The 23,814-nt window shown below is 53.3% G+C and overlaps 10 protein-coding genes across 10 annotated transcripts; 7 read left to right on the top strand and 3 right to left on the bottom strand.

Annotated features, from left to right (window-relative positions):
- Positions 1 to 778: 778 nt before the first annotated feature.
- Positions 779 to 2,264, bottom strand: BO95DRAFT_442226 (uncharacterized protein). The gene has a single exon (XM_025586376.1). It carries the CDS (start codon positions 1,978 to 1,980, stop codon positions 1,204 to 1,206), a length of 777 nt encoding a protein of 258 aa, XP_025442873.1. The 5' UTR covers positions 1,981 to 2,264; the 3' UTR covers positions 779 to 1,203.
- A 994-nt stretch (positions 2,265 to 3,258) lies between these two features.
- On the bottom strand, positions 3,259 to 5,045 carry BO95DRAFT_361523 (general substrate transporter; the record flags this gene model as incomplete). Its single annotated transcript, XM_025582528.1, has 5 exons — positions 3,259 to 3,369; positions 3,436 to 4,434; positions 4,490 to 4,675; positions 4,732 to 4,871; positions 4,922 to 5,045. 5 exons carry the CDS (start codon positions 5,043 to 5,045, stop codon positions 3,259 to 3,261), a joined length of 1,560 nt encoding a protein of 519 aa, XP_025442872.1.
- Positions 5,046 to 6,398: 1,353 nt separating this feature from the next.
- BO95DRAFT_431330 (SDR family oxidoreductase) lies at positions 6,399 to 7,514 on the top strand (the record flags this gene model as incomplete). Its single annotated transcript, XM_025585002.1, has 6 exons — positions 6,399 to 6,428; positions 6,487 to 6,573; positions 6,636 to 6,791; positions 6,853 to 7,232; positions 7,309 to 7,403; positions 7,462 to 7,514. The coding sequence occupies 6 exons, from the start codon at positions 6,399 to 6,401 to the stop codon at positions 7,512 to 7,514; spliced, it is 801 nt and encodes a 266-aa protein (XP_025442871.1).
- Positions 7,515 to 8,340: 826 nt separating this feature from the next.
- BO95DRAFT_463117 (Zn(II)2Cys6 transcription factor) lies at positions 8,341 to 10,787 on the top strand (the record flags this gene model as incomplete). Its single annotated transcript, XM_025588966.1, has 7 exons — positions 8,341 to 8,558; positions 8,620 to 8,887; positions 8,937 to 9,031; positions 9,095 to 9,675; positions 9,726 to 9,845; positions 9,904 to 10,185; positions 10,252 to 10,787. 7 exons carry the CDS (start codon positions 8,341 to 8,343, stop codon positions 10,785 to 10,787), a joined length of 2,100 nt encoding a protein of 699 aa, XP_025442870.1.
- Positions 10,788 to 11,558: 771 nt separating this feature from the next.
- BO95DRAFT_109964 (putative MFS multidrug transporter) lies at positions 11,559 to 13,639 on the top strand. The gene is made up of 6 exons (XM_025580361.1): positions 11,559 to 11,812; positions 11,882 to 12,295; positions 12,357 to 12,486; positions 12,548 to 12,793; positions 12,855 to 12,902; positions 12,956 to 13,639. Exons 1-6 carry the CDS (start codon positions 11,747 to 11,749, stop codon positions 13,525 to 13,527), a joined length of 1,476 nt encoding a protein of 491 aa, XP_025442869.1. The 5' UTR covers positions 11,559 to 11,746; the 3' UTR covers positions 13,528 to 13,639.
- Positions 13,640 to 13,905: 266 nt separating this feature from the next.
- On the top strand, positions 13,906 to 14,849 carry BO95DRAFT_513952 (uncharacterized protein; the record flags this gene model as incomplete). The annotated part of the gene is made up of 4 exons (XM_025591643.1): positions 13,906 to 14,117; positions 14,183 to 14,238; positions 14,267 to 14,578; positions 14,634 to 14,849. The coding sequence occupies exons 1-4, from the start codon at positions 13,967 to 13,969 to the stop codon at positions 14,847 to 14,849; spliced, it is 735 nt and encodes a 244-aa protein (XP_025442868.1). The 5' UTR covers positions 13,906 to 13,966.
- A 251-nt stretch (positions 14,850 to 15,100) lies between these two features.
- On the top strand, positions 15,101 to 16,658 carry BO95DRAFT_513951 (uncharacterized protein). Its single transcript, XM_025591642.1, has 3 exons — positions 15,101 to 15,510; positions 15,572 to 15,720; positions 15,802 to 16,658. The coding sequence occupies exons 1-3, from the start codon at positions 15,382 to 15,384 to the stop codon at positions 16,322 to 16,324; spliced, it is 801 nt and encodes a 266-aa protein (XP_025442867.1). The 5' UTR covers positions 15,101 to 15,381; the 3' UTR covers positions 16,325 to 16,658.
- Positions 16,659 to 17,275: 617 nt separating this feature from the next.
- Positions 17,276 to 19,535, top strand: BO95DRAFT_442220 (alkyl/aryl-sulfatase). Its single transcript, XM_025586375.1, has one exon. The coding sequence runs from the start codon at positions 17,402 to 17,404 to the stop codon at positions 19,214 to 19,216; it is 1,815 nt and encodes a 604-aa protein (XP_025442866.1). The 5' UTR covers positions 17,276 to 17,401; the 3' UTR covers positions 19,217 to 19,535.
- Positions 19,536 to 19,842: 307 nt separating this feature from the next.
- BO95DRAFT_109735 (oleate delta-12 desaturase) lies at positions 19,843 to 21,588 on the top strand. The gene is made up of 3 exons (XM_025580360.1): positions 19,843 to 20,293; positions 20,356 to 21,136; positions 21,189 to 21,588. Exons 1-3 carry the CDS (start codon positions 20,246 to 20,248, stop codon positions 21,560 to 21,562), a joined length of 1,203 nt encoding a protein of 400 aa, XP_025442865.1. The 5' UTR covers positions 19,843 to 20,245; the 3' UTR covers positions 21,563 to 21,588.
- Positions 21,589 to 22,006: 418 nt separating this feature from the next.
- BO95DRAFT_463111 (alpha/beta-hydrolase) lies at positions 22,007 to 23,689 on the bottom strand (the record flags this gene model as incomplete). Its single annotated transcript, XM_025588965.1, has 2 exons — positions 22,007 to 22,238; positions 22,287 to 23,689. The coding sequence occupies 2 exons, from the start codon at positions 23,687 to 23,689 to the stop codon at positions 22,007 to 22,009; spliced, it is 1,635 nt and encodes a 544-aa protein (XP_025442864.1).
- Positions 23,690 to 23,814: the final 125 nt, after the last annotated feature.

The raw sequence follows: 23,814 nt of genomic DNA, 5'->3' as shown, positions 1-23,814 counted from the left end.
GTAGTCTAGAAGGGAGAAAAATGTATCTCGGAGAGAACCGAGTCGGAGGAACTGGGGAGAAGGGGGGGAAGATGGAGTGGAAGTTCGGGGACTCAAATGGAGACCCGCGGGATGGCCATGAATAATTACGAAGGTAATCAATCTATTTGGGAATTGATAGTGAGGGTGCCCAGTGGCCTGTCCGGATGAATTGCGCCGGAGTTAACCAGTGAACCAGTAACCAGTCAAATCAGTAGATGACATCAAACAGGGTCTTTTCTGCCCTTGCGCTTTTCCGCTAACGAAAGGCTTGGTTTGGTCGAGACTCGAGGAGCCATGGATAGCCGCTGCAAAAGGTCGAATTGTCTTGCCACTGTCGGGCCATGTTCGCGCAGTTTCGAGTACGTAGTCTCCCTCGTAGAGATCAAGAGTATATGCACTATCTTCATCATCATCAAGTCATACAAAGTAACTTAACACATCCATATCTTCTCCACCACCAGATCGATCGTAAAAGTGTGGAGAGAGAACGGAGTCAGGCAGAGTGATCATGATTGTCATGTCATTTATCATCAGGCACAATAAGTGACTAACTAATGCTTGCTTCCTTGGCAACGGCAACAATAACCGTCTTCCCTGCTAAGCGAGCCTTTCCACTTTGGGCCTGGTCGGACGCTGCTTTTCGCTCACGGAGCGTGGGGTGCAACTGGAAAGTGCGTGCCCGTCCCGAGGTTCCCGGGCGATACCTGCCTTTCGGACGCAACAACAGAAGCTCCATCACCATCCACTACAGCCAACAGTCTAAACATCAAGCTATGCACTGAAGATATATCGATTTAGTTCTAATCTAAATGATGGTCAACTATTTATGAGACATTCATCGAACAACCTCACTCCCATCCCGCACTGCACTGCGAAAATATATAGTCTATAGAATGCGGGCGGATTTACACTTATACATTTATCTCCGGGATATGACTGCCAAGAGATACACATGTTCAACAAGACGCTTCGCCACTGGAGACATAGTCATCCGTCAGCGGCTTCTTCAAGGCCTGGTGGTTGGTGACCTTTCGCAGCTCCTGTAGCTCCGCGAACCCCAGCCTCCGCAACCCCGTCACCAGGTGTTTCTCCACTGTGGACGTCTTTGCCTGCTCATCAGGATTAGAGAGCAATGTCAGAACGAAAGCAACCTCGGACTACACCATCTTGGTTCTTGACTACTTACTCCCTCAATTGGCGAGACCGCTGGGACACCCATTCGTTCAGCTTCGCGATGTACGCCATGCCCAGCACGAACCCCACCGCCGCCCCGGGCACGCGGCTCTCATGAATGCTGAATGCCGCCGCCAAGGGGATGGCTAGCGCATATATGGTGTTGCCAGGCGTATCCCGCAGATACGGGGTATAATGGAAGAAGAAGATGAAGACGCGTGCATAGACGAAGCTGTCCAACGCATAAACCGAGAGCCGATGGAGGTCGGGGCTCTGGAGCAGGTAGGCGAGCATACATACGACGGGGCGCAGGATGGCTCCTGCTTGGTAGGGAGGTCGTGTAGTCTGGGGATCGCCGCGCCGGAGTGTCTTCACCAGCTGAAGACTGGTGGCTGACCAGACTAGGCAGGAAACCACGTCCAGTGAGCTGGGGAGGATCCTATCATGGCCTAGCTGGACGCGACGGAGGCGGTACTCGAAGACCTCAAAGAGCCCTGTGCCGATGTGAAGGGAGAGACAGAGTTTATGCTTGGAGAACTTCACGTGATAGCTGGGAGCGTGATATTGCGAGTGGTAGAAGATGATCACCACATAGAGGAGGGTATGTTGGAGCAAGTCAATCTGCTCTGGGTGCTGGGGAATCTCCGATAAACTACTAGGCATCATGGCTGCGGGTATACTGGTTGAAGAGCCGGGTTCGGACGTAGTGGCATCATGCACATATGAGCATACGACCACGCCGCAGCTGAGGGAGGTGAAGCCGTCCTTCTTATTGTCCTTGCACATGCTCTAGTCTGCTAATCGACTCTATCCTTGAGTTAAGGTAGACCGATGATCGACTGTGTCGTCATGCTGGAGCCCAAACGTGCTTGCAACCGACCCCTGTGCTCCACGGTTAGACTTATGCTTAAACCAGACCGTTACCAAATTGGGGTAGGAACATGAAGGAGAGATTTCTCGGAAGAGGAGCCCGAGAGACAGTGTCTTGCCTCGTGGTGGGGTGGTTGTTGTACCAAGATTGTGCTATCCAAAAAACAGGAAACCGATGCTTTTATCTGCGTCGGGGTAGTTATCCCTGCTACAACACATCAGGTATCTAGGTTTATACTAACTTCCGATACACAACGCTTCTTCTGAACGAGACTACTTTTCAATGGTTGGTTTTTCGTGCCAGGTCCATCACGTTTCAGGATTTTCCCTGGCTCAAGAACTCACAAGAGTAGAGTCTATATGCTCCGATTTATGTATCCCCTTGTGTGGATGATTGACCTTAGATGACCGACGGTTCGATGGAGCTTCCTCCTCTTCTAGGGAAATAGAACCTGGAATTAATCAATCTTGGGAAGATGGATGTGGTGTCTTTGTCTGATGTCTGTACCATTCTCACCATCAAGTACCTAGTAGTATGCACGTCAACCTTCTTGAATGGTAAATGTATGTTGGAACCGGGCAATTCGGAGACCCATGATGATACAGTGAGGCCTTTGGAATTGCTCATATGTGTCGTCGTATGCAGGATTGAAGTCCAGGGTTTCAGAAATGTCAGTTTTTGGAAATGAAATAGATGCACAGTTCAGAATCCCTGCTCTGGGCGATGCATCACAAGGTATGGAGGAAAAATAGAAAAGCCCAGTTGGTACCGAAGCTACTGGTCTGGGCAGCAACCGGGGATTCGGTGCGTGTTTACAGTGAGCGACCAGTGAGTCTCCCAAAAGCAGCGGCAGTGTTGCACATGGCCGCCACACCACTGCAGCTGAGCCCTCGGACCCTGCTCAGCTTTGATAATCTTCCCTCCTCCAATCGATTATTCCCCCCCCTCTTCCGAATACACCGAACCAGGTGGTTACACTTCAGCGTCGCACTGTGCCAGGTTGATCGGCTAAATTGACCACTTGCCGTGTGACTACTAGGGTTAAATGTCAAGAGGAGCATCCGATACCATATCAAGTGCCTGTGGTCTCGTGTCCGAGGTCATTTTCATCGCTTACTGCTTACAGACCGGAGTTACACGGGAATAGAACTAGACCAGCCCATCTCGCCCTTCCACTTCCACTGCAACCTTTTTTACACCACACCTCCCACATTGTCATTCTTTGCATAGGCCACCTGGTAAACTCTGTACCAGGGCCGCTGGAACAAACTATCCAGTGACTCCAAAGATCGTCCGGTGGTATCCTGAACAATCTTAGTAACTCCGCCCGCGTGGAATCCTGAAGACCATCTCGCTAGGGGGACACTTACCGGCATCGCAAAGAACACATAAATCAGCGAAACAAAACAGATGCAAGCGAAGAAGGCGAATGCGCCCCATTCTTGCATCACTTCCAGCATATCAGGAGTCGCCCGAGAACATCCGAAGAAGAACACCCAGTGAATGGCCATGCCCATCGAAACAGCCAGCGATCGGATACGGATTGGGTACACTTCTGCCCCGATAAGATACGGCATGCCATGCCACCCGATGTTCCACCCCACCCCATGGATAAAGATAGCTGCCACAGCCCCCGTCGAGGCTCGAGATACACTCGGGGTGTTGGCGATGTGGGCCGCGGTCATCGTGCGAGCTATGCCAAGGTAGCACGCCAGGTAGACCAAGGTGGTCGTTTGAAGCGTGATTCCCGTCATGAGAGACCTCCGACGTCCGATGAAATCAATCACCAGCAACGAGAAGATCAGGCAGCTGACAAACTTGACCACCGCGTAGAACCCGGTCGCTAGCGAGGCGGTCTCACTCGGCATACTCAAGTAGCCGAAGATCGTGGGGAGATATTGAGTGATCGCACTGGCGCCCGACCATTGAGAGAATAGGTGCGCCATGAAGACAAGCAGGAAGCGGCGTCGATTCTCGACTGGAAGTAACACTTCTTTCACCAGGTCCCACTGCGTCGCTCCCACGACAGCCTCCCGCTCGTACAAGATCTGCGATTCCATGATCTGGATGTCGGAAATCACTTCGGCATGACCATTGGGCAAGCCGCGGAGTCGGGATACCGTGGCAATGGCTTGTTCGCGCCGGCCGACGTATAGTAACCATCGAGGAGATTCCACACATAAAAACGTTCCAAACCCCCAGATCACCGCCGGCACCAGCTGGAGGAATGTAGGAACCATCCATTGCAGGTCTTCTCCGTCATACGCCTTGGTGATGCCATAGTTGATGAAGAAGCCGAAAACAGAACCGAGCTGTTGGCAAGTCGAGTACTGAATAGCGAGAAGCCCGCGAATCCTTTTCGGTGCAATCTAGATGCCTGATAAGCCGACACTCCCACTCTTCATGCCGATGAAGATGGATTACCTCCGAGATATACATCGAAGGAACGATAGTGATTCCGCCACCACCAAACCCAGCGATGAACCTGGATGCGTAAAAGGCTGACAGGTTGCCTTTACTGAGCGCCTGTCCGGCGACTCCTGCTGCATAGATCAACGTTGACAGACGCAAGCTCCATTTTCGTCCCAAGCGGTCATTGACTGGCAGGCACTTTTGGGACTCCGTTAGCAAGTCAGGTATTCATGGACTGTTGGAATTTGGCTTACAGCCAGACAGCCAAAGATAGCCCCAGCCGTGAAAATCGACACAATCCACCCTTTCGTGTTGGCATATTCGTCTGGTGACTGTCTATCGATCCCAAAGGCGACGCGGAACTGGGACTGTACGACAAGACATGCGATGTTCGCTGCTGGATTAGATGTTTGATGGCTTAGACGGTGGAGTTTTGCCTCTCACCTTCATCAAAACCCTTACATATCCCTGCCAATGCAAAAATGAGTGCATTCATCAGCAGATAAGAGTTGAGGGACCATTTTGGAGGCTCCTTTGGAGGCTGGCTTATTTCTGTAATGAGCCCCATGGTTGCCCTTCAACACTCACTCACTTTCGCCGCGGTCCTCCCAGACACAATATATACAATCCTATCCTTTCCAAGGGCGGAAAAGGGCGGAAAAGGGCTGTAAGTATCCTTGGCATAAATGGCGCACGAATGTAGCGCGACGAAAATATCTCATGACTGCATCTCATGCGTCCGAGGCAAGGAGTCGTCCCTCACGTACAATTGTGGCCAGTCTTCCCAGAGGTTCTATCAGCCGGCAGGTAGCTGCAAAGCGAATGATAAGGCTTTCTCGAAGCACCGGTCTTCGAACGCACTGGAGTTAACCTTGCCAACATTCCTCCTGAACATGAGCAAAGGCTCGCGCATACCTGTCGATAGCGCTGCATCTGCCAGGAATCGATGATTTGCAGGCTGGCCCAGCTACTCAGCAGCAACAACTCCCGGATCAGTCGGCTACTATAGTAGATCAGGTTGCATTGCAGCATCTCAGTAGCAGCGCGTGTGGGAATTCGGAGCTGACCACGACTTGAAAAGAACCGACCCATACATGCTAGGGGCTCGAGGTCTCGATCGCCTGGACTTGACACGACTTCTAGTCTCACTCCTATTCCTAGCATTCTGCATCTATTTACCTCGAGCTGATTACTTCTGCTGCTTGCGTTATCTGAAGCTCGCCGTTTTGAGGCTTTTACTGCTTCGACTGCCGATTTCAGGACCTCCAGGAGCCGAAGTCGACGGACCATGCGCACTTTGGTTTCAATTTTGTACCTCTGAGGTCACTAGGGACATGCAAGCAAACTCGGACAAATTCATGTTAGAAATGCCATTCTCGATTTTTGCTCCCCACTGAGCGGAGAATTCCCACGGTCGTTTCATGTGATGCCTCATTCTCGATTCTATGGGCCCTGGGAAGCCCGTTCACTACAAAACTAACCGATGACATGGAGTATCACCAATGAATGAACAGTCTCTGCTTACTCGGTTGTGTCCCCGAGAAGCTTATTTAACAATGGTTTCTCACGCACGACCTAAGAAAGGTACACCATGTATGGTGTGGACGGATCGATGGAAATGGGCGGACTGAACAGATCAGAGCCGAGAACCCTTACCAAGATGAATAACTGCCATTACTATGGAGAACTTCATATGACTATACTCGATTGAGAGCCCGACAGTCCACGGCTCAAAATTTGGCCAATAGACGACGCTGAAGCTTTGATTGATTAGAAATCGAGACCCTGAAAATGTACCCACTATGACGTCCCACTCTTCATGTGGATATCTTCAAAATACCCCGTTTAACCCTCAACAGCACAATCCCGACTCACAATTACTACCTACTATTTTGTTATCAAGGAGAAGTCATCTCTCAATATGTCGCTGCAAGGACTTAATGTGCTCATTGTACGTGACAATCTCCTATTCCTATTCCTCAATGTGGTTCAAGCTAATATAGCTGCAGACTGGAGCTTCAATGGGCATTGGCGAGGCGATTGCCAATTCAGTAGCAGAACAGGGTGCCAATTTGATTCTGTTTGCACGGTCGGAAGTAAGAAAATATGTGGAATGTTACCACGACAAGACATACACACCATACTAAAACATAACTAGGACAAACTCCAAGCCCTCGCGAGCAGGATCAAGGAACAACACCCAGGTGTCAAGATCACCAGCAAAGCAGTCGACATCCAATCTTACGAAGCAGTCGAGTCCGCGGTGAAATCCAGTTCCCAGGAGCTTAATCAGATCGACATTCTCATCAACAATGTCCTGAAACCCTCTTCCATGCTACCACACAGCAAAACATGACTGACCCCAACCAAAATAGGCCGGCCTCGCCCTCGGCGCCCCCGCGCCCTTCCACGAGCTCAAAATCGCCGACATCCTCACCATGAACCACACCAACATCAACGGCTGGATGTTCGTCACGCACGCCGTGCTGAACGCCTCCATGATCCCCCGCAAAGCCGGCACGATCCTCAACATCACCTCCGTCACGGGGCTGGAGGTCCCGCCCTTCTCTGGGGAGTGCGTCTACCACACCAACAAGGCCGCGCAGGAGGGGTTCACGAACGCGCTCCGCAATGAACTGAGTGGCACGAACATCCGGGTGCTGGCGCTGCGGCCGGGGTGTGTGGCCACGAATTTCCACTCGCTGCGCGTGGGGCATGATAAGGAGATGTACGATCAGTTTTTCGAGGGGTATCAGTATGTTGTTCCCTGACTGGTTGGTTTCAGGAGGGGTTGGGGCTCCTTGGAGCGTTGTGCTGATCCGAGATTCTAGGCCTCTGGTGTCGGAGGATATTGCACGCGCAGCGGTGTTCATGTTGCAGCAGCCGGTGCATGCGTCGGTTAAGGCGCTGGATATTGTTCCGTCGGGTGAGTCAATCTGACAGTCATTTACAGGAGTTGAGAGGTGCTGACATGTGCTTTGTAGCTCAACGGTCGCTGAATGTGTTTGATCGGGAATGGAATCAGAGGAATGCTTGATTCGGTATGGGCAAGCCATTATCTACACGGTCAGACAACCCAGAATGATCGAGCTCAAGCAAGCGGTAACGATGGCGAGGATGTGCAGCGCGTGGGAGGCAAATGAAGCTACATCAGGCTCCTTTTGTGTGCAACATACAAAGAACCCCTATCAGGCATTTATCATCGCAATTCTAGGTTCGACTTTGCATACCTGAACCAGCCCAACTGTCACAGTTGATCTCCGATCATCGGAGATTACTCTAGAATCCAGTTTAACTTGTGCAGCACGTGTGTGCAAGCAAGGGGCTCGAATGACATCACAAGTGCATATCATCTCCACGTCTTGGAGAGCCGGGAATTGAGTTCTGGGCACCGATAGGTACTATCATAAGCAATCTAGCGATGAAACTTTCTTGCGGGCAGATCTTTCTCTTGACCACGATTGCAATGCAAGTTCGAGAGATGGGAGGTATATCATGGGAATTACTAGGTAGTGTAATGGCGGTGCCGGAATAGGTGATTGTACCGGACTTCTGGCTGTTGTAATTATGAATCCTCCTGTGCAGTATAGTCCGAAAGGCAACTGAATTTGTGGGATACCAGTTCAATCACAGATGTCAAGAACAATTGCAGTACAGATCCTGGATAGTAGTGGCAGTCTGTTGATTCCCCACTCGGCTCCAAGGAAGAACTTGCCTAGCATAGGCGCAACTCGGCCCAATCCCACCGAGAAGCCGGTCCGTAATTTGTTCTCCACGTTCCCACTGGCAAACTTTCCCCGCAAACCATTCCGAGCCGGAGAAATCCCCAACTTACATCTTCAGGCTGGCTGGCATTCACAATCATGAGTGAGAGAATCTCAGAATTACGCTTCCGGTCGGGCAATGCCCCTCCGCGCTTCTTCAAAGCATGTCGCTGGTGCAGGAAACAGAAAATGCGTTGCGACGCCCGCAGTCAGGTCCCCTGTGCGCGCTGTCGCAGCGCGGGTCGCGACTGTGTTCTCGATCCCATCGTGGATGGAAGGCGGCGCAGTCAGCGCCACGAGTCTCCCCGACCCTCTCGGTAGGTGGAATCGGAAATGTGTCTGATGCATTGTACTGGGCTGACTCCATGTCATGTGTAGACGGCAGATCGCAAGATCCCCGTGGAATGAACCAACCGGGTTCAGCACAACGTCGACCCGCGAGCCAGAATATTCGCCTGGCCCGGTCGTACAGGAGAATGCGCTGGACAGTGCGCTCGACTCCCTGCCTGACTCTGGGGACCTCCGCTCTCCAGGCGCCTCCGAGAAACACGGTCAGGACAGCAGCCAGCAGTTAAGCCCCAACGATATGATTGCCCCCGTCTCGGTCGTACACTCCATGTCGGTGAATCTGCTCGGGTCCAGCAGTGTAAGTCGCGCTCATAGTACAGAGCACATGTCGCTAACCGCGCCAGCAGATCTTCATGGATAGTTCGAACAAGGCCGATCTGAGAAGTGATATCATCGCTCGAGGCATCATCAGCGAGGAGCAGGCACGGTCGATGTATGAACGGTAGGTAGAATAGCATTCACTCAAGCACTCTCGAGAAAGGACAACGTTGACCCTCGAATCCAGGTTCTTCAACGGCAGTAAGAACTTCCTTGCCTTGTTCGACCCCATTCGGGACACCTTCGATTCGATCCGATCGCGCTCGCTCTTCTGCTTCTCGGTCATGATCTACATAGCCAGCCGGGCGGTTCTCGACCTCCGAAGCAACACCCACCTCCAGCGGGTACTACAGGATGAAGCACAGAGACTCGCCGAGGACAGTTTCTTCGAGCGACCGACCAAAGTCGAAACTGTCCAGGGGATGGTTCTGCTCGCGGCCTACTCGGAGAAAACCTGGTTCTCCACAGCGCTGATCCTACGCACTGCCCTTGACTCGGGGCTCGAGAAGTCGCTAGACACCTTGCTTTCACAACAGAATGTACCCCGGAGTGCGCTCTCCGCCACTTTGGAAGAGCGGAAGCTGGTGTGGCAGACTAGGACTTGGCTCATCAGTTTCACACTCGAACTGGATGTCGCGTCCGGCACAGGTCGGAAATCAAGAATTGACGCTGTTGATACTACGAAACTACGCAAATTCCTCGATTACCCGCTTTCGTTGCCTTGCGATATGCGCACAATATGTATCATTGAAGTTCACCAGCTTCGGAGTGAGTGCACGCTTGACTTTACCTCTTGGTTCTTTTTCTGAACTTGTTAGGCCAATTCCGGATGATTGTCGAAAACTCGAAGACCATTCACGAAATCGTTGGCATCGAATTACCGGCTGTCATGGCAAGATTACAGACATGGTGGAATACCTGGGATGAAATTCATAATAGTAAGGCTCCATTTCCGCACCAACATGCTTGGAGACGCTGACGGAAGGTGTCTTCAAGATAATGGCTTTCATGCGGGCGCATTTCAACGCTGCAGTCTCAAGTTGATGCATAACTATGCTCGGATATTTGCATTTTGCGCATCGTTGGCGCGGATCCAAAAGCTACAGTGTGGCAGCATCGAATCGGACTCAGAAACAGATGATCCGGATGTTTCCCACTTATGGCGCTCGCTTGCCTCAGCAACCATGGACCAACTGGGTTTGATCATATCGGAAACATCCTACCGATGTCAATTGACATGGACTCCTACATATCCAGCTTTGACAATCGCATTTGTCAGTGAGTGGTCCCAACAGCCATAATCCCTGTTGTGCATGGTGACACCTAACATCTGACCCCATACAGCAACATTCGCATTACGAATCGCGAGATGGAGGCCAGACTTGATTGATCAAGACCTGCTCCTTGAACGGGCCCAACTCATATGTGACCTTCTGAAGCAACCCCCCTACCCGGATATCCACCGGACCGTGTCGATCTTTGTCAACTATGGTCGCGCGCTTGTCGCGAGCCAGCGCGGACAGGGCGACAATTGCTTCCATGTCCAGGAGGATAGTAGGCGTGTGGATGAGCAGCTGGTTTCGAACAAGAATCTGGACGGCATTAAAGTACCCATGTCGTCTGCATCGGCACCGTCAGAGCAGCCCAGCTATGGAGCCACGGAGACGATTCACCAAGGGGTCAAAGACACCGACCTGCTTTCGATACCTAATACTGACAGATCTGCCCCTCCCAGGCAGTTCCCACCCCGGCCACCAGGACCAATGGAAGCTCCCAACTGGAATTTATGTCACCCGATTGCAGATTCGTTCGGGTTGTTCGAAGAAGAGCAGAATGACATATTCGACTTCCTCCCTGCGATGCCTTCTATGCCGCAGTAACCGACAACATGAAACAGCATACTATGGCTAGCAGCACATTCTTTATGTGGGGGCAGGTGATGGTGATGTATGGGCGATAAAATGTGTGGCCCGCACAAAGACAGGTAATCCCTGACACGTCTGTGGAAGCCACGCTTGTCGCGCAGTCGAAATTCACATGCGATAATCTGTATGTCGACAGAAAGTCAAGAATGGTATGCGAGTGAGAAGACAATTTTGCGACAAAGTTGCGGTGGGCTCGCCAACCGGACATGGGTCATTTCCCAGCCAATGCTGTAGAACGGGCTTGGGACTCTCTGCATAAGTGCCCTGGTGTCCGGTGATCGTCCCTTGAAGTGGATCATTAGCGTGCTGCATGACGGGCTCTTAGAATTCTGGACTCACGAAGTTCTAGACTGTGTTGCCAACATCGAACCTGTGAACCGGCTCCAGGTCGGGGCCGTTGTGTGGGCATCCCGCTGCACCGGGGCCGGACCGGGCCCGGTCTGGCGATTGACAAGGTCCGAGTAAACAAGGTCTCCCATTGGGCATTCAAGACATACTCCAAGCCAAGAGCTCCATCAAAATGCCTCAATGCTTGCATAGTTACGTTGTTATCGTGACTCACTGATACCTCATCTCTGTAGGGTCCCGCAGGTGACAAGCCTATATAACGCTCGTTATCCGCAATGGCTAAGAATGACGGTATACACAAATCAAATCGGATTCACTTGCATTATTCGTTTTTGAGGTCGACTGCTCTTGTTATCACGAGAGACTATGGCTTCAGATTCAGTAGTCGAGGGTTTTGAACCCAGACTTGTTGCTGCAGGTAGGAGCTCGAAGCGCACCCTTGCAGAGTTCACTTCTCATGCGACATAGCAGATGAAAAGCATATTAGGAACAACGGTCGAATTCTTTCCGGCTTCTCAGAAGGTCCGAGTGCAAAGCTTACAGAGGGATATCAGTTGACCCGATTGATGGACGACCAAATTGTGGTAGATTTCGATCACGACTCGATAGCACATCCTACCAACTGGAGCCATGTATGTGTTTTGGGTGCAGTGCCCGCAGTGTCATCTTCCATGAGCTGACCGATTGCTTCAAACCAACAGACCAAAAAAATATATACAGTCCTCGCGGCGTTGTTCCTTGTTCTGAATTCAGGAATATCGTCTTCCTTGCCTAGCAATGTGGTCCCGTATATCATGGAAGATTTTGGCGTCGATGGCGGGTCGCAAAAGGTGCTGCCAACGGGAGTTTTTCTCATCGGATATGTCGTCGGTCCCTTGGGATTCAGTCCGCTGAGTGAAACCATTGGACGAAAGTCTGTCCTACTTGGAAGCTTTACAGTCTTTGTTCTAGCGACACTTGCCTGTGCTTTCGCTCCGAATTGGTCATCGCTATTGATCTTCCGGTTCATATGTGGTGCGATGGGTGCTGCACCGCAGACTGTTGTTGGTGGTGTTTATGCGGACATGTTCTCGAACCCTCGGAACCGTGGCCGTGTAATGACCTTTTATATGTCTGTATGTTGATCGGGCACCACTTGCTGGGGTTAATTGGACATAAAGTAACCGAGAGAAACAGGCTGCAAGCTTCGGGCCGATTGTGGGGCCAATCATGTCGGGGTGCAGCGCACAATATGGTTGGCGTTGGACCTTTCGCATCGACCTGATACTGGCTGGAAGCTGCTGGATCGGGGCCCTATTTCTTCCGGGTACGTTTCTAGTGATATGCCTTGCGACAGACTTTGTGCATACTGACAGGCTGCCGAGCAGAGACTTTTGCGCGTGTCATTCTCCAAAAGAAAGTGAAGGAGTTGAACAGCACCTTCAAGACAGACAGCTACATCTCCCAGCTGGAATTGAAAAAGGTGGAAGTGAACTCCAGCCTTCTTGAGATCTTCACCAGACCTATCACTATGGTCATCTTCGAGCCTATTATCCTGTTCAGTGCTCTTTATATCTCATTCGCCTATGCTCTCATTTTCTTTTGCTTTGCAGCATACCCAATCATTTTTGAAGGTAAAGCACTTCGAAATATCTTTTCTCGCTCGATGAATGGTATAATAATGATGCGATACAGGAACCTATGGCTTTAATGTGCAGCAGACTTCACTCTGCTTTCTACCCAGTATGATGCTTGCAAGTCCCACCTGCGTTTATGGTATTGACAAAAAAACACAGTTGGCATTGGCGCGGCCTCATCCGGCCTCATCTCTCTTTACTACGACATCTATTACGAAAAAGCCAAAGCCCAGGGCAAGAAGTGGACGACGATCCCGGAATACCAGCGTCTGCCGATCTGCCTGATTGGTGGCCCCTGTCTCACCATCAGTCTTTTCTGGCTTGCTTGGACGGCCGACCGCCACGTCTACTGGCTGGTCCCGGTGCTTTCCGGGTTGTTCTTCGGCGTCGGCTATCAGATCCTCTTCATCTCGCTCCTGACGTATGTCACCGACGCGTACAAGATCTACTCCGCGAGCGCGCTGTCTGCCTCGCTCATCACCAGAAGTATCCTCGGTGCAGTGTTCCCGCTGGCGGCCGACCCCATGTACTCTGCATTGAGCGTGGGGTGGGCGACGTCGATCCTGGGATTCGCGAGTCTGGCGTGTATCCCCATTCCGGTGATGTTCATCTACAAGGGGGAGTGGATTCGGAGGAAGAGTCCGTTCTGTCAGCGGTTGATGGAGGATGAGAGGAGGCGCAAGGAGGAAATGATGGCGACTAGGCCTGCTACTCCTGTGGAGGTGGTTTAGGGGATGGAGGGACATGATGTCATGATGTTATGAAGCTTAGATCGGGAGATGATTGATAGAGTAATGCTTAATGACGAATGATAGAGTGGCAAAATAGATTGTGAGTCTAGGGACCAAGTCGATTGCATCAGTAAAGCAGGGAAAGGATACCTTTCGAGCTGTAATGATATTCAGGTTAGGACTTGCCTGAGGATTGAGGCTGGTAGGAGAAGGAGGACTCGAAAAGGGCTTAGCGTGCACCCGGATTTCATCCTTCTCTCGCGGTCAGAAGTTCGTTCGTATGCGCTTCTGAATACACTGTCATTCGATCTTTCAATCATCTTCAGCTTGTCTAAGATTGCTTTTCTCATTCGCTTCGCCGTGCTGCTGCTCCAGTGACAAGTGGGAACAGGTCAAGCACCGGCCTTTGTACTTACTATTCTGCATCTAGATTCTCCGAATGATCTACCACAGTACGCTACTCGGAGCACTAGCTACTTTGGCCATCGCCGTCGAGCCGACTGCATTGTACAACGGAGGCTGCAATTCTGCTACCGATGTGAAGCTTCGCATTTGGAATGGCGGTGCTGGGCAAAGTGGATTTATTGAGGGTTAGTAGATGCTACGAAGTCGCCCATTGCAATTCCTAGTTGACTAACCCATCATCTTGTCACAGCTCTTGCAGATGATTTCATCAAGGCGAGCGTGGAAACCGGTTCTGCACCATTCAAGGTCGCCTGGTACAAGAGTGACACAACAGTCCATATATCACCTGAAGGACGACACTGTGGACATGGGCATTACCCACAATCCCGCCGCCCAGTTGTTTGCCATCCGACAGAGCGTGGCCAAGGGCCCTGCCTGGTACGCCTGGCGCGACCACTTTCTGCTGGTTGGCCCTCACTCCAACCCAGTTCGACTGAACAAGACCGACGACATCTTGACCATGTTCTCCAGCCTCTACACCGCGGCCAAGAACGGCGGCGCCCCTGTTCGTACCAGGTTCCTCTCACGGTATGACAAGTCCGCCACCAACATCAAGGAATCCGACCTCTGGATTGGCATTGGACAGGTGCGTTGCTCCAGTCCCGCTGTGGTCGCACCGATGCTCATCTCCCAGCTACTAGGTTCCATGGACGACGACATACTCCACGTGGTACCGTCAGTACATCGCTTGTTTTGTTCAGGCGCTGACCGCCGCCAACCTTCTGGAGGAGTACACCGTAACGGATCGCGGCACCTATCTCATAATCTCAGAGGATCTGCATCGCCAGACGGCCATCTATAAGGCGGGTACCGACAGTTCCGGTGACCCTTTGCCAACCCTGCCCACATCTCGTTGACAAGGGGGCCGTAAACGCCAAGATGGCGGACAGGTTTGCCCAGTGGGCTATAAGCAGTGAAGGACCGGCTATTATTACTGGGTTCAAGAAGAACTAACAGCAGCTGTGCACGGGTGTCCCGGCTCATAAGACTGCCCATTTTTAAGACCGTTGCCAATGAAGGGACTACTCAGAAGGGGCTATACATGTTTAACCAATCAATCTAGGAGTCGTAAGGATAGACGCTCAGACTGTTGTGGATTATTTGTTGCGTCCAATATGTTGAGCAATATTCAGCATGCTCCAGTTGTGGTCGGTGATATTTGCTCCCCTGCTAAGTCAAGCAGGTACACCGACTAGCCTGGAGGTATGGCACTGCCGGTCTGAGTAACACATTCACTCCTCCAGCCTCCCTCCGCCTCCTGTCCAAACCTCCTCTTGTCACCATCCTCTGCTCATATCTATCCTTCTCGCACACCCCATCTGACCAATTCATCGCGCTTCGTTCTTCGCATCTTCCACATAGTCCAACTGACCTTTTCACAACGCAATCATGATCCTCAAGACCCTTCTCGTCCTGCTCCTGGCTGGGCTCATTGCCGCCCAGGCGACCGTGACCGATATGTTCATTGGAATCATGGAACCGCAGACCGAAGGCCTCGTCGCGTCCGTCGTGGGCGAAGTGAGTCCCTTTGTTTCCCGTGCCCACCTATCCACCGATATGCTAACTCCCCTTATCCCAGAACGCGGACGAAACCACCTACCTCGTTACCTGCGTGACCCCCCAGCAAACGAACCCGGCGACATCAGGATGCAGCCTGGCCGCCGACGTGACCGTCATAGCCGAGCCATCCACGACCCAAGTCTTCAGCACCGCCACGAGGGACGATTTGTGAGTCTTGCCTGGCTGGCTGGCTAGCTGGCTGCCTGTCTACTTATCTTCACACACTCTGTCTAACCCGCCGACCAAAAGCATCGGCTACGAATCCATCATCTGCGCCTTCGACAACTCGCCCCTGGTCACCTGCACCCAGACCACCCACATCCAGGGGTCCCCGATGCACGCCCACCACGAAACGTGGAGTGCGATCGACCAAGCCGCCGGCTACGCCCTCGTCACCCAGAACCTCACGCGCTTCCCGGTGACCATCACCGCTACCGCTGGTGACGCCGTGACGGCTACGGCTACGGCTACGGCGACCACCGACGAGGTGTTCACGCTGTTCAGCTCGTCGGTCCCCACGGCCACTGTGACGGTTCCCCACGCGGCGGGGCCTTCGGGCTCGAGTGCCAAGAACCATACTTCGGGGGGTGGAATGACTACTGGGACTGCTGGTGGTACGGGTACTGGCTCGGCGAACGGGACGGGGCACGCCACGTCGACGAACGCGGTGACCTCGTCGAAGAGCCAGGGTGCCGGACCTTTGATCACCGGGGAGGCGATGGTGGTAGCAGGCGTTGCGGCTGTGGCGCTTGCTGCTGCTGTTGTTTTATAAGAGTCGTTGAGGGCTACTGTAGGGATGGATCTTCGTTCGGAGGTTGCGCTTGCAGACGGTTGCTTATGTTAGTGAGACTATGATGTAACTGGAGAATAATTTGAAGGCATGGATTTGCCGGTTATAAAGTAAAAGCAGTTCCCGGTAGTCTTTGTTGACTATAATATACGGCTGATAAATGTGTAGCATTGTTGGAACAGTTGAGTTTTCGACATGCCCGGTTCTATTTCGACCACCTCCAAGAGGATTACTAGAGTACTCAGTAGTTTAGAAGAACCCCTTCATCCTCTTTCTGAGCTAAGACAAGAATTCAACCTGCAAGCGATGGGGGATGCCGAAACGTCTGCATTTCTCACTATGATCGGAGATATGCCTGGCTTCGGCCCTGAGAAGAGGCCAGCTGCCAAGGGAATCATGCAATGCGAATGGGTGCAACAATGGGCTCTTCCTGAACTTTCCCGAATGGAAAGGGATATCTCATAGTTATCTGTGCGCTGCGTGTTCCGCAATCTAGCTTGCTGGGCACTGCGTTCCCTCCATAACCGATCACTTCCAAGACAGTTAGGCTATCTAGTAACGCGCTCTCCATAATTGCTCTTGAATATTGCACGAAACGGTCAATGCCCGATTACGGACGGAGTCTGATTCTGTGAACTGGTTTGGGTGTTTAGCAACCGCATGTACTCGGGCCGACATAGCGCGGAGTAGTACAGAAGACAGACAAGCTCTGCCATCCTGAAGATATCCTCCAAACTGCTTTCTTTTAAGGTAGCTCGCTCATATTACTGGCAAGTACTACTTTGACCATGGCCGGAAATACCATTTGTTCGCGGTCAGGTGACCAGCACTTTCCGTAGCACTGCAACTTAACGCCGATTCCCGATCGGGGTTCGGCCGCAACATGTATAGCCGGGATAGGACCGCAGCCCCGGATCATCACATCGCCATCGCGACCAACGTCAATTACTGCCGCGGTTACGCACAACAACGGAACAAAGGAACCTTCGCAGCAATGTTGTGGTTTCCTATAAATCTCCCACGCACTACTGAGTCTTGTGACGACCAAATGTGAACACCATGTCCTCTCCACCCATCCAGCCCGACTTCGCCGACAGAACCGACTTCGAGAATGCCACCCGAGGCTTCGTTGCCGGGCTCGAGCCATGCATCATCCGCGGCTCGGACGGGCGGGTTGTCTACAACAATGAGGCGTACGCCTTCCTACGCGACTCCGAATGCCCGGAGACGGCCAATCCGAAGCTCTGGCGCCAGGGTCAACTGGCCTCCGTGCAGGGACTCTTCGAAGTGACGCAAGGGATCTACCAAGTTCGCGGGTTCGATTTGGCGAATATGACCATCGTCGAGGGCCACAAGGGCGTGATCGTCATCGATCCTCTGACCTCGGTGGAATGCGCCCACGCCGCGTTGACTTTATATCGGAGCCACCGCGGGGACCGACCGGTGACCGGGGTGATCTACTCACACTCGCACATCGACCATTTCGGCGGCGCTCGCGGGGTCGTCACGTCGCCAGATGAGGCGAGGACGTTGCCTATCCTCGCGCCCGAGGGGTTCATGGAGGAAGCGACGAGCGAGAACATCTATGTGGGAGCGGCGATGCGTCGGCGGGCGGCCTTCATGTACGGGACGCGGCTGCCCAAGAGTCCCGAGGGGCAGATTGGCTGCGGCATTGGGATGGCGGTTTCGACGGGAACGCCCTCGCTGATCCCGCCGAACCAGCACATCACCGCAACCGGGGAGGAGAGGGTCGTCGATGGGGTGCGCATCCGCTTCCAGCTCGTCCCGGAGACGGAGGCGCCGGCGGAGATGAACTTCTTCTTCCCGGATCGTCGGGCGCTGTATATCGCGGAGTGCGCCACGCATTCCTTGCATAACATCATCACCCTGAGGGGGGCGCTGGTCCGGGATGCGAAGGCATGGGCGCGGTACCTGGACGAGTCGCTTGTCTGGTTCGGGGAGCAATCCGACGTGTTGTGCGCGGGTCACAACTGGCCGACCTGGGGTCGCAAGGAGATCCAGCAACTGATCGCGGAGCAACGAGATTTGTATGGATATCTCCATGATCAGACTGTCCGGATGATGAATACGGGTCTGACGGGGATCGAGATCGCCGAGACCCTGGCTCTCCCACCCGCGCTGCAGCGGGCCTGGCACGCACAAGGGTTTTACGGGTCCGTCAGCCACAATGTCAAAGGTATCTACCAGCGTTACATGGGGTGGTTCGACGGCAACCCGGCCCATCTCTGGGAGCATCCGCCCGTGGAAAACGGAAGACGTTATGTCGACTGCATGGGCGGCATCGAGGCGGTGGTTCAGAAAGCTGAGACGTACGCGCGGAAGGGAGATCGTCGTTTCGCCGCTACGCTCTTGGGACATGCGGTCGCGCTGGATCCGACAAATGAACAGGCCCGATTGGCTTTGGCTTCCGTGTTCGAGCGCCTCGGTTACAGCGCGGAGAACTCGACGTGGAGGAACTTCTACCTCACCGGGGCGCTAGACCTCCGCCAGGGAGGAGGCGATTCCCAGCGCCACAGTCCGGGGCTGGCGGCTCGGGAGCTAAACCCCCATCAGTCGGTGGAGCAGTGGCTCAGTCTACTCTCCGTCCGACTCCATGGGCCTCGGGCTGCCACGGAGTCCTTTATCATGGATTTTCACGTGAAAGACACGGGGAGCTGGTGGAGGTTGATTGTGAGCAACGGCGTGTTGACCAGCCGGGTCACTACCGAACCAGCGAAACCAGAGGCTGCTGGTTTTACAATGTTTGTCACAAAGCAGCAGCTGGGCGCAGTTCTTAGCGGCAAAGATCTTGGGGAGCTGAACTACGAAGGGGAGCTTCAATTACTGTCGAGGTTCTTGGATTTGACAGCATAAGAAGGCCATGCAAGTGGGACTATATGGCCAATATTCAATGGGCATGCTCGGAGTATCTACTGAAGGCTCTTCCGGCGGTGTACATACTCCGTACTTCGTCAGAAGTCATGCAAATTCCGAGTTTATGCCGCAAGGGCAAGCCCAATACAATAGTGCTGGCCAATAGGCGAAGATTGAATTGTCCCGTGTCTCGAGAAGCCCTAAGACGAGATGCAGACGGCATGCAGACGGCCGAGAAGAAAAAATAAGAAAGATACGAGTCGAAGATTGACGACTCGCTAAAAATTGTTGAGAAAGAAAAAACGTTGAAACTAAAAACTACAAAAAAAAAAAAACCTTAAGGCAGAAAACGCGAGGCTAAACTCAAAAGGGATTGGGGGCATGCGAGGGCGGTGGAGGAGGATGGATGGCCTTCCATTGCAGGCTTGCATCCCTTACTTCTGGTCTATCTATAGCCCGCAAATCTATCACATTCAGGGGACAGCCTGGAGGGGTGAATTGAGTTCCCCTTTTGCATGGAATTTCCAGAGCTTATCGATAACCCCGGCTTGAGCAAGGAAAATATCCCTGTTTTCTCGCAGAGTCGTTCCCAAATCTAAGTTTTCTCCAGATCCGATTCCCCTTTGAAACTGTTGGGAATCCGACCTCCACAGTGTGCACGGGCAAAATCCGTGGGAGGGCCTCGAATTAGACCGGCGGAGCAAACCACGACAGGCCGTTTCTGCGATTTCTCAGTCTCAGAAAGGAATGCAGCCACTCAGGGGGCGCCGAGATATTGACAGTTAGCGTGGATACAGAATCTGACACCGTTCCGTGGTTCCACCGGAGCTTTCTCATAGGTGTGGCGAGAGGCCTTCCAGAAGAAGCCAGGAACACGATGCGCCTAATTGGGTCTCCTCAGTGGCCGCTGATCACTGACCCTATTCATTATGGTTTTCCTACAAAAATTCGGAAAGCTGCACACGGCTTTTCTTTCGCACAATTCAATTCCCTCTGTGTGATATTTGGTGGGATTCATAGTCTGCAAAGATGACTTTGACCGAGTTGCGCAAGAAGGAGCCTATTGTGACGGTGGTGGTATGTATGACCAAAGTGTATGCTTCCGAAAAGAAAAAGAAAACTATTGACACTGTTCGCAGGAAGTCGAAGATGACACCGTTCCCAATCTGAAAGACCTCAAAGATGCTATCCCCAAGGAATGCTTCGACTCCTCGGCCGTCACCTCCCTCCTCTACGTTGCCCGTGACATCCTCTACTGCGCTATCCTGACCTACGCTGCCTTCCACATCTATCTCCTCCCTACATTGGAGCTGCGAATCATTGCCTGGGCTGTCTATGGCTTCTTCCAGGGCTGTGTTGGCACGGGACTCTGGATTTTGGCCCATGAGTGCGGCCATGGTGCTTTCTCCCGCCACCAGAAGCTGAACGACTTTGTCGGCTGGGCCCTTCACTCTTTCTTGATGGTGCCTTACTTCTCCTGGAAGATCACCCATGCTCGCCACCACCGCTACACCGGTCACATGGAGAAGGATACCGTCTTCGTGCCCTGGACCGACTCGCAGTTGGCCAAGAAGAAGAACGTGCGCATCGAGCAGTTGAAGCACTTGACTGAGGAGACCCCGATCGTCTCTTTCGTCCAGCTCATCGGTCACCAGCTCATGGGCTGGCAGCTGTACCTCTTCCTCAACGTCACCGCTGGCCCGAAGAGTTTGCCCGAGAACCGTCCTCTGAAGGGCATCTCCAGCCACTTCAACCCCTTCGGCCCTATCTTCACTCGCGCTCAGTGGGTCAGCATTGCGCTGTCTGACTTGGGTCTGCTCATCATGGGATCTGTTCTGTACTATGCCTCTACCCAGATCGGAGGCTGGAACGTTGTTCTCCTATACGTGATCCCCTACTTCTGGGTTCACCACTGGTTGAGTGAGTACACCTTATAATGTGTCCGATCAATTCAGCACACTGACAGTACTAGTTGCCATCACGTACCTCCAGCACACCCACCCTGCCGTTCCTCACTACAGTGCCGAGACCTGGACCTACACCAAGGGCGCTCTGGCCACCATCGACCGCAGCATTGGCTTCATCGGCCGTCACTTCTTCCACGAGATCATTGACTATCACGTTGTTCACCACCTGTTCAGCCGCATTCCCTTCTACCACGCGGAGAAGGCTACCAAGGCCATCCAGCCCATGCTCGGCGCCAACTACCACGAGGAGAAGCAGGAGAGCTTCTTGTACTCTCTCATGACGACTTTCAGAAAGTGCATCTATGTGTCCGATAAAGGAAGTGGCAAGAGCGAGGCGCCTGGTGTCTTCCACTTTGTCCTCGCCGATGAGAGAAAATAGTTCAGGGTTGGATCTGTCTGTTCGATGATGCGGCTAAATCTTCATCGCGCGTCATGATTCTCCTAGATATACATCTGTATATAGATAGACTGATAGACTATAGAATGGCATCTGGGAACATTTGCCGAATTTAGAACTCATACTCTACTCTAGCGTCGAATGGCTTGCTACAACTACTCTCAGTCTATTGTAGTTGATTCCACCTCTGAATTGCACTTCCGCCGTGCGGACGAATAGCACGGCTACAATAGGAATAGGAATACTGCCTTGCTGACTATCTGACTTTACCAGAACCGAAGCTCATTGAGATCCTGGCACTACTTATGCTCTCAAAGCGAGCTTTTTGCTGATGCTGGGCAGTGGCCGATTGCCTAGAGCTCCGGGCGGTCAGCGGCCATTTCCCTGCGGAGATGAGACTGAAGCCACCACCCAGCGGCAAACTACCTAGGCAGCCCCCTCCAACCCAGAGAAAAAATCCATCAGTTTGAGCAAAGGCTCCCACCTGACATCTTTCTGAATTTCGATCTTACCCTCTGCAGTCATCACCTTATACTCATCCGCGACGTGTGTGCCGTAGGAGTAACCCTCCTCGTTGTTCACGAAAGCAGCCAGGTCCCGGATCCAAGAGTCCAGCAACACTTTCTCCTCCGGGGTCGGGCCGTGCATTATCGAGTAGCTAACTCGGTCAACAAGACGTGACTACACGAGTGCGGGAAAGACTTACTTCCAGATCGGCCTGTCCATCGCATGGCTGACTCCGAACGACGCCGGGGCGACCTTCTCCGTGATGAACGACAGCCGGTAGGCGATCAGATAGCGCCAGACGTCGTCGACACCCACGCCGTGGTCCAGCAAATTCTTGGCCAGAAACCGTGACGGCGCCCGCACCTGGCCATCGGCGATGAGATTTCCAAATACCGCCTGCCACTCCTCTTTCTTGTCCGTCGGAGGGAGCTCATAATGCCGCAGCAACCTCTCCGTCGTAGCCGGCGCATAATAATTCTCCACCTGCAGCCGGAACGACTCCCGATTGGGCTCGGGGCTGTTCGTCACCGCGTAGAGGGTGTTCTCGTCGCGCACCTCGCCGATGAACAGGCGCAGACCCCGTCTCTTGAACTCGGCCGCGAACGAGCCGTCCCGGAAGTACCCGAAGATCCCCGGTTGGATGAAGACGCCGTCCGTGACCGCTCGGAAGGTGTGATGCTCGAGGGTCATGATGGCGTCGCACAGCGCCGTGGCCTCGATCCCGCGCAGGCGCGCCAGCTTCTCCTCGCCGGAGACCTCCGCCCCGATTCCGAAGTACGTGCACACCTCGTCGAACTGCGCCTGGCAGTCCTCGGGGGTCTTGGGCTGGGTCGGGATGGCGTTGGAGTACATGACCAGCCGCCGAAAGCGATCCCGCGACCGGGCGTCGATCACGTCGGGCCCCGCGCGGAAGTCGAACAACACCTGCGCCTGCACCGCGTACGCCCCCGCGCTCCGCCCGGACAGAATGAGGTTCTCCGGATCGCCCCCGAAGTGCTCGATGTTCTCGTGCACCCACTCGATCGCCAGCCGTTGGTCCCAGAGACCGTAGTTTCCGACCTCCCGGCCGCCGGATTCCTGGCGCAGGGCGTCCCCGGCCAGGAAGCCGAAGATGTTGAGACGGTACCCCACCGCGACGAAGACGCAGCTCAGACCTCCTGTGGAGATGAGCTCGGTCGGATCCATGCCGAATTCCTGGCTGGGGTCCCCGACCTGGAACCATCCGCCGTGGAACCAGATCATCACCGGGTACTTCTTGTTCGGGGTTGCGGGGTCGGGCACGGGCGTCCAGATGTTCAGACGAAGGCAATCTTCGCTGTAGGTGTGGACTGGGACGTGCTCGCTGACCGACTTGGAGTAGTTGGCTTGTGGACAGACGGGGCCGAAGGTCGTGGCGTCGAAGGTTGATGATTCTTGGGCTAATTGCGACAGGGACAAGGGCTGGGGTTTACGCCAGCGCAGAGGTCCCACTGGTGGTTTGGCGTAGGGGATACCGGTGAAACGCCGGGACTGCGTGCCATTTTGCAGGCCCTGGATTGTCAGTTCGGTGTTGGGGATGGGGAGATGGGTTTCGCGCGTGGTGTAGGAGATGTTGTTGCCCATGGTTGCAGCCGGGGACGATGAGTCTGAGTCTGGAACTTCGAGGAGCCGACGCGGTGCTGCAATGGAGAAGGCAATGCATGAATATATGGCAGTCGACCCCTCGATTACTGCAATGGTGCTTTCAT

Source organism: Aspergillus brunneoviolaceus (genome assembly GCF_003184695.1).
Source record: "Aspergillus brunneoviolaceus CBS 621.78 unplaced genomic scaffold BO95scaffold_29, whole genome shotgun sequence".
NCBI lineage: Eukaryota > Fungi > Ascomycota > Eurotiomycetes > Eurotiales > Aspergillaceae > Aspergillus > Aspergillus brunneoviolaceus.
This window is presented reverse-complemented; position numbering and strand designations above follow the sequence as displayed.

What these genes read in the sequence shown, in the direction of transcription:
- BO95DRAFT_442220 (XM_025586375.1), top strand. Translation starts at nt 17,402, where the DNA reads ATGTCCTCTCCACCCATCCAGCCCGACTTCGCCGACAGAACCGACTTC.
- BO95DRAFT_109964 (XM_025580361.1), top strand. Translation starts at nt 11,747, where the DNA reads ATGGACGACCAAATTGTGGTAGATTTCGATCACGACTCGATAGCACAT. An exon ending in ATACCCAATCATTTTTGAAG is followed by an intron (nt 12,794 to 12,854) that starts GTAAAGCACTTC and finishes GATGCGATACAG; the next exon opens with GAACCTATGGCTTTAATGTG. An exon ending in TTCACTCTGCTTTCTACCCA is followed by an intron (nt 12,903 to 12,955) that starts GTATGATGCTTG and finishes AAAAAAACACAG; the next exon opens with TTGGCATTGGCGCGGCCTCA.
- BO95DRAFT_442226 (XM_025586376.1), bottom strand. Translation starts at nt 1,980, where the DNA reads ATGTGCAAGGACAATAAGAAGGACGGCTTCACCTCCCTCAGCTGCGGC.
- BO95DRAFT_109735 (XM_025580360.1), top strand. Translation starts at nt 20,246, where the DNA reads ATGACTTTGACCGAGTTGCGCAAGAAGGAGCCTATTGTGACGGTGGTG. An exon ending in AGCCTATTGTGACGGTGGTG is followed by an intron (nt 20,294 to 20,355) that starts GTATGTATGACC and finishes CACTGTTCGCAG; the next exon opens with GAAGTCGAAGATGACACCGT. An exon ending in CTGGGTTCACCACTGGTTGA is followed by an intron (nt 21,137 to 21,188) that starts GTGAGTACACCT and finishes TGACAGTACTAG; the next exon opens with TTGCCATCACGTACCTCCAG.
- BO95DRAFT_513951 (XM_025591642.1), top strand. Translation starts at nt 15,382, where the DNA reads ATGATCCTCAAGACCCTTCTCGTCCTGCTCCTGGCTGGGCTCATTGCC. An exon ending in TCGCGTCCGTCGTGGGCGAA is followed by an intron (nt 15,511 to 15,571) that starts GTGAGTCCCTTT and finishes CCCTTATCCCAG; the next exon opens with AACGCGGACGAAACCACCTA. An exon ending in ACCGCCACGAGGGACGATTT is followed by an intron (nt 15,721 to 15,801) that starts GTGAGTCTTGCC and finishes GCCGACCAAAAG; the next exon opens with CATCGGCTACGAATCCATCA.